The 8,185-nt window shown below is 35.9% G+C and overlaps 1 protein-coding gene across 1 annotated transcript in view; it reads left to right on the top strand.

The window, feature by feature from the left end:
- Positions 1-4,035: 4,035 nt before the first annotated feature.
- Positions 4,036-8,185, top strand: part of LOC108667293 (integrin alpha-PS2) — a 45,339-nt gene continuing 41,189 nt past the window's right edge. Inside the window, exons 1-2 of the mRNA XM_018154301.2 lie at positions 4,036-4,080; positions 4,977-5,081. Of these exons, the coding sequence (XP_018009790.2) occupies positions 5,077-5,081 (5 nt within the window). The 5' untranslated portion in view covers positions 4,036-4,080; positions 4,977-5,076. The remainder of the gene's footprint in view (positions 4,081-4,976; positions 5,082-8,185) is intronic.

The raw sequence follows: 8,185 nt of genomic DNA, 5'->3' as shown, positions 1-8,185 counted from the left end.
TACTTGGGCAAATTATCTTTACCCTTGACTCGTTTCATTCAGAATCAAGACCTTCTTTAATCCCCCAAAGGGACATGGCGGTCAGCTGCCGAGAGATGAATGACCTGCCTTTGCGTCTCTTTAAGAAATATTGGCCTTTGACTGGGATATTTATTGCCTGGGCCCTGCAGTCCTAGCCATTTAACCTCATAGCTGCCGCCCATTCTGAGAGCTCTGCACAAAAGCGCTAGTAATCCTGAGCAATGGGAAATTAAATGAGTTTGCATGAATCCGTTTTTAACTATTATTTTAATAAACGCAATTTATGTTTTTTTGCGTAAAATGTCCCTATAAGTTCAAAGTAAAAATTATTCGAGCCAAATTTCGTATGCTTAACCAATACAAAACTTGTGTTTATGTTTCGCGTTACTGTAATTGAGCTCGACTTGATTCCTTGTTCTATACCCAGGGATGTGAATAATGAATAATCCCTGGATTAATAATGAATAATAATAATGAATAATAATGAATAATCTTCCAGATTGTAGAACCAAAATATGAAACGATATTTAAAAATTATGTGCAAAGTGAAATGTAAAATAATCAAATATAATCAAACTATATGAAAAAATGTTGAGTGCATTGTTGTAGAATTTCAGTTTAGAAATTAGTAATGTTGCTGATAAATACAATAATTCGTTAATTTAAAAAGTCGTTGTTAATTGGACCAAGCTCGGTCAACTTTTAAACTGGAGAAAAATAGTAGAAATGGTTTATTTCCACAAACTTTTACAATATTGGTCACTTAAAAACTTAACAGAATATTTTGGACAAAAGAAACACAATTAAAGTGTTTGCTTGTGAAAGAAAAGTGAAGCTATAACTGGAAAAAGCCACAAAACAGCGGAAAGCACTCAGGTCTCGGCCGTCCTATTGCCATCAAAAACTTACTGGGTGAACTATACTCAACGTCCAGGTCCATTTGCTGATACAATGTACATGATTGCTTGCTGACAGTTAAAAGAATTCTTACATAGATTTTCCCAATAAATCTTGGATTGGCTGCGCTCGATGCAGTTTAATGTAGATTTAATGTTGCGTATATTAAGTGCTTGTCATGTAAAATTGCCCCCAAAAAGTGCTTGCCATGCATAATTACCTCAAAAAATTATAAGTATAATTCGCCTCCTGAATTTGGAACGTTCAATAGAGAGTTGATTATATCACGAAAAAGATTTGGAAACATAGAAGCGATTGGACAAGCTACATTTTCATTGATCACAATTGTTTCTATAAAATTTGGTCTATTGCCTTACAGCTCATAGGTCCAGGAGAGAAGAAAAATATGATAAATTCGCTATGACAATGAATTTTTTAGAAGGTTTGTTGAAATGCGATTTTATGTCACTGCAAACTCTAATGTTATTCAAAAGTTTGTTTGCAAGTTTACGATGTAATATCGCCATAGCTCAGTCCTAAACGATAAGAAAAATAAAAATGAAAATCTGTTAATATGATGACGTTCAGCGCAAATACCAAAAAATGCTCTCTCAGGAACGATAAAAGTAATTGAAAAACTTTCTCGACTAGTCTTGTGCTTGTTGCAACCATTTAATTAAGCAGTTAAGGGGTGGAAAGCTTAGTGAAATACAAAAATTTTTTTGGACGACTTAAACACTAATCATGTTGTTATTTCTGATAGGAAAATAACTAACGTATTTTATAAATAAAAGAATGAAAATTTACGACTTTCTAACTTTGAATCTATATCACTTTTATTCCGCTCATCTTGTAAAAAACTTCGATGGCCAAATGAGACGGTCGCCTCTACTTCAAAACCTCATTAGTCATTGCTCGTGAACCATTATCGTGTCTCTCACTGATCTTGATTTGGTTCTGGCGAAATCTTCGGGAAGAAGATGCAAGATGCTATAGCTAGTCAATTCTTTACTACCGGGTTTTCGCAATTCAGATGATATATATTTTTAGCTGGCGTATTTCTGCGTTTGTTTGTCTGAAGCCCTACTTGATAAAATGGATGTAGGAGGGGTGCGTATTTTACGCGTCCCTAGCAGGAGCAGTTATTCGGACCTTACGCATATAAATGTTGCATGAATTCCCATAAACATTTTTAATATTTTGGGATTTTTGTCTATTCAGATATAAATCTGAACTTTTTCTGTATGTACACATCATTTTCGTACACTTACTATACAGTGTAAACATTGTCGACATGTTCCACGTTAATTTTTAATAGATTTTCAATACAATTTTCATACATTGACCTGCATTTTCATGCATTTATGAAAAGAGAACAAAATTCTACTTTATAATTTGATAATTTTTGGCATTAATATATTTTAATGAGCTTTTAAAGAATTCAATTATACACAGAAATGGTGTTAGTAAAAAATTTCATGTCTATGGCAATCATGTTTTTGAGAGCTGCAATTAACGGTTCTACTGCAAAGAAAAGAAGGCACGTATACAATATTTGTATCAGTCTTGTCAACCAGAAGTAACTATCATATAAATCGGGTACCTTTTAGTTAAACCACTTATTAATAGCCAACAATAAAAAGCCGGTAATTTCACTGCGGTTCATTTATGAATCGAGTGGATTGCAGAATTGGAAAATGACTCCGCAAGTTATTTTCTTTTTTTCTTTATTTTTCAAACTGAAGCACATCTCGTGAGACTTTGAACCCAAATACAGAGTTGCCTAACTCGAGTCTCAGGAGCAAAGATCGAATGTTGACAGAGCTTCGACTGTCCAAATACTCGAGAATGGCGACTCGGTCAACAAATCTGTCCGCTATTGCAATAGACAATGCAATGAACAAGAATTTTGAAGCTAAGACGATCTTATACAATTTAAAATTAGAGGGGATATTTCTGAACAACTATAGCAAATGCGATAAAAACAATGTGTATAGCCAATAGCCAAACGAAATACACAGCACTTGATGGTGCATTTTTTTTTCTTGCTGTTCTGGAGAGGTGATAAGCGACAAATTCGTTTAAAAATTTATCGGGGAAAATAGTCCGTATATTATGTATTCTATAAATAGTAAATGTCGTATAAATGCGTATATGAAAATAAATAAAATAGTGTCGTATAAATGCGACACATAGACAGTACATCCTTACTATTAAGTGACCAAATCAATTTCCGAATCGAGCTGCTGTTTGCATGTCTTTCCGGTCATAATATATCTAACTGATTATAATCTTAACTATAGGCACAGAACTCTGGTAAGGGAATTACGAAAAAGTGAAATTAGAAAAAATGTAGTTAAGTAAATTTATTCGCGCTCCAGAATTACTGGTTGACTAAAAACCCTTGCTAATGTTAAACTTGAGGGTAACGTGCCCTCGAAGTTCATTTGAACCAGACGACATAATAATAATAATAATAATAATATTAATAATAATAATAATAATAACAATAGTAATAATAATAATAATATTAATAATAATAATAATATAATTATATTAATTTGTATTAACTCTGTCGGACATATTAACCGAAACTTTTTTGTTTTTCAATCACCTGTTTATCTTCGCATGATGGTCGTGATGGCGCATGCCGAGACATAATTTTCGGCTTCATTATTTGGTACTTTGGATACCTCAAAATTATGAAATTTCGTGTTAAAACAAATATTTTTCCGTAGAATACTTCGCGAATCCAATTTAATGGTGGATATAGTGATCTTTAACCTACCGAGTTATTCGATACTTACGCTTAAAATAATGTTAAGATATGGGATGTTGAAGCTGTTCATTGATAGCGAATTTATTCATCTTCAACTTAAATTATTACAGGATCATGTCGATTTGACGCCTTTCAATTACAAAAAAAAAACATTATTCAATCACCCATATCAGCTTGTAAAAGTTCTGTTTAATAAATGAACATGAGGATAAAATCAGTACTTGAAACTCTCTAGCTCAGCAATAGTAAGCACAAATAAATTAGGTTTAGTAATTATTTCTCTAGCTAATTTAGTTATTTCCTGGTGAACTCGCTGCTTCTGTAGTGAGTCTCGGGCGCCTATACTCCAGTTGTGACGGGCCTCATCTGAACCAAGTAACTAAGTAAGTAGTCAGTCTGCGCCGGAATGTGATGGTGAGAGGATGTGCAGTTCTGCTCGGGTGGTCGACTGAGAGGGGCGCTCGCGTGTTGCAAGCTTTCACAGTCACGCCCGATAAAAAGTGATCAGCGAAGTCATAACTTTTGATAGCATCTCAAGTGACTGCATGATAGACTCATCCATCTCCCACGTGGGTGGAACGAGTCTTAGCAGGACACACTAACCATCACGGCTAAATTTTGAAAAAAATTTCCCTCCGGAAATCTGATGGAAAAATACTTCCCTCATAAGTCTCGTGAAAGATGGATTCATTGATCGTCTGTTACAGAAACAAGTTTACTTCTTCTATTAAATATCAGAAATACTCAGTTCGGTCTTGTTTTAAACTGCCTTTCCGTCTGTAGTCCTAAAAATTTAGAAGTGTGGAATTTGTGTTCACTGCAGCCTACTACTAAATTAGTACTGTTGGATCATCGATGAAAACTAGGAGAATGCAACTTTAACCATGGCGCAATTAAGGAGTGATTTGTGCATTATTCACTTGCATAAAGGACGTGACACTTTCAGCCAAAAAACAGTATAATTTTTCCATTATCTCATCTGACCATAAACTTCTGAACAATTAACTATCATTATCTTCTTTACAGGCAGGCATGAGCTGGTTCTATCCTTGGTTATTCCCATCTCGAGGAATAGCGTTATTGCCTTCCAAACTTGATGCTTTTTCTTCCACTTGTATGCAAATATTCAAAGCTTAGCTCATCCTACAATTAGAACGATGCCTCACATCACTTTATCTTTCAAATATTTTATAAATTTTCTTACTGATTGCCCAATAATCAGGTTCATCAAGCCATTATCGTCGATGATACCTCTTCTTATTCTGCTATGTTCTTCTAGTTTCGCCTACAATTTCGATACGACGAAGCACGTTATTCACTCTGGACCCAATGGCGGCAAGTTCGGCTTCAGTTTGGCCCTCCACAAAGATGCTGAAAAGATGTGGTGAGCATAGTTTACGATTCCATGCATTTATTTGTGTATAATCTAATTTAATTTATTATTGTGATTTATTTATAATATTGATGCATATTCACGGCTAATACTCGATGGTGTCTAACAATATACTCGATGGTGTCTAACAATTTTTGTCATTCATGAGGGTATGGCAGCTAGTGCGGCTATGAACAGTCGCACTACGTTAATCTCACATGCATTCTGCAGTTTAGCAAGACCGAAATTATTTCTTCGGTTGCCTATCTCTTGACGTGAAAGATATCCTGAAAATGAGCTTTCGAAGAATCTGAGGTTGCATGTATGTAATCAGAACTGGGCAGCGCTACTTTGAAATATAGCGGCCGCTACCGCCACCACTACATGCTCTAAAATCTAAATGTATTGGGCGCTACCGCTACATTACTTAAAATGTAGCGCCGCTACCGCTACTGCTACTGAAAATGTAGCGCGCTACTGGCCACCTCTGGCTCACAACTAACATGTTGACACTAGTAACAGCACTAACAGTCTGAGGTTGACAACATTACACCGAAATCTTTCGTACAGTTTTATTCTGTAATTTATATTATGTATGTGTCATGCTGGTTTTTAAATAATATTTAATACTATTAGTAAAATCTAAAGGCTTTATCTATAAATGTAGCGGTAGCGCTGTAGCGGCAAAACCTCGTATCGCTACTTATAAATATGTAGCGGGCGCTTTACCGCTACCGCTACATTTCTTGAAATGTAGCGCCTCTACCGCTTCCGCTACATGTAGCGCCTCTACCGCTACCGCTACATGTAGCGCGCTATTGCCCATCTCTGTATAAAATAATTTTTTTTCTTGGGAAATAACGTCATATATGTAACCCCAGATGTTTCAAAGATGTTATTGGGGGCACCTTTAAAGTCAAGCGAGCTTTGGACCGAAATATATTTTTTTTGTACCCGCTCAACTGCCATCTTGCAATCGACTGTGAATTGAAATGAAACAAATTTAATGTGCAAAATTATGTCCGCACGTTTGTTTCACTCTTCTTTCGTGACCGATGGGCACGAAGAACGATCGTTAATAAGTTTATATTTCGAACCCGCGCGTGCGACTAGAACGCAATTTTCACACATACAGTGGGGGGAAATAAATATTCGTACACTTGAAAAATCGTATTTTATTGTATGTAAGTACACAAACTTAACAGGAAAAGTGATTTAAATTATGTATAGAGACGCATAGTATTCAAAAATACTATCAAAAGAAATTAAATCTCAATGCAACAAAAAACAATTAAAATACGTTAACTATGGTTACTGATTACATTAATGGAACGTGCTACATGTTTCTAGTACATTCTGGAATGTTCTGGTGTGAAATATTAGTCAAAAGTTGTTTTGTACGAATACTTTTTTGACCCGAAGAAGTTAACATGTTGCATTAATTTTTGTTGCATTGAGATTTAATTTCTATTGATGCTATTTTTGAATACAATGCGCCTCTATACATAATATAAATCACTTCTCCTGTTCAGTTTGTGTACTTACATACATTAAAATACGATTTTTCAAGTGTACGAATATTTATTTCCCCCACTGTAAATCAGGTTGAGAAAGTCGTTAAAGGAATCGCGTTGGTGACGAAAAAAAGGAAAAAGATTTTCCCCTAAAACCCAATTTTCCCCTTAAATTTTTTTTAGTATTAACCATTTGAGAATATGATGAAAATTTATATAGTTTGCGAAATATTGTTACTAAAAAATGGCGGTTCCAAACTGTGGCACGCTTACCTCGTACCATGCAGTGGTCCTCGACGGCCATTCAGGTATTCGTGAACTCCCTTTCAATTTACAAGTAATGTTGACTGTCTCCCACAAGATAATCTTACTACTATTTGCAACAGTTGAAACCCGCCATACACTTGGTTCCATCGACAAACCTTCTAATCTAAATGTTATACCCACTATAAGCACTAATTGTAAGCGCATTAAGTAACATGTATGTTAAGCAAGTAATAAATTACAGCTAGCGGCTTTTTGTAATTGTTAGTATAATCGTACGTAATTATACATGGTAGCATACGGAAACTGTACGTCTTCCCTAAATTTTGGGGATCACTGCTCCAGAACTATTTTATTTTCTATGAAGAATTCATGTCATTGAGGAGAGAAGACGTGTCCCCTCTACACAGTGAAGTACAGTTGTCCTGTATTGATGAAAATCTGAATAGCATCCTACTTCATCCTAGCTGATGGCTATGCTGACGGGTTCTGCAGATTATCGAGAGACGGGAAATGTTTTGCTGCTAAATCTTCTGCCTCTAGCTGTTGTGTTTTTGGTATCATTTTAGACTTCAACCAAAATGCGCCGAAAGATTCTGTCCTTTAACCGTCACAAGAAATGTTTCCTCGTGATAAGTCCATAAAAAATCTAACTTTTATTTAGCTCAGAAACTATACAAGGCATCGAGCCTGGTTTTTCCCTCTGATCTCTTAAGATTCCCCAAAACAAAGCAAATTGGTGTTCTTAGAAACAGGAAATTGGATAATAAGAGGGTGGCGTTCCTCGTATTTAATGGTTGCTAGATCGTCTTCCTTTCCCTGAATCTGAGCTCCCTTGGTGCGTTCCCGATTCCCTGTTTTTGTTGCACGAGTTCGTAAGGCGGTTGTATTTTTGTCCGTAATAAAACTTCACATAGTCGGGCGCGGTACGTACAAAGAACTTGACGGGAAACTGCGTACGCATTGATTAGGTTTGAACACTCCTAGAGTGACTTCTCGAGCGAATGAAACACTCGTTAGTCAAAGCCACGCGGGCGCTGCTAGTATTTTTTTACGTCTTGGACCGGTTCTCTGACGAACATCCTTGAATCTTTTGCAATTCTAAAGCCCAAAAAGGAGAACAAGGGTCGAAGATTTAAGTGTTGGTTCAATGCTTGGAAGTAAGTGCTTTTCTTTACCATGAGTGGCAAGCTGATATTCACCCTTCTTCGTTTAAAGATGCTCTTTATTTCACCTCAAGTTCAGAACACAATATCTTCGTGAACCTATGACCTATTTGGTCACACCTGAGACTGTTATGATGCTTTAACAAGTCGAAATCCTGTTTATTATTTACGT

This window comes from Hyalella azteca, unplaced genomic scaffold (assembly GCF_000764305.2).
Source record: "Hyalella azteca isolate HAZT.00-mixed unplaced genomic scaffold, Hazt_2.0.2 contig17970, whole genome shotgun sequence".
NCBI classification, from domain to species: Eukaryota; Metazoa; Arthropoda; class Malacostraca; order Amphipoda; family Hyalellidae; genus Hyalella; species Hyalella azteca.
This window is presented reverse-complemented; position numbering and strand designations above follow the sequence as displayed.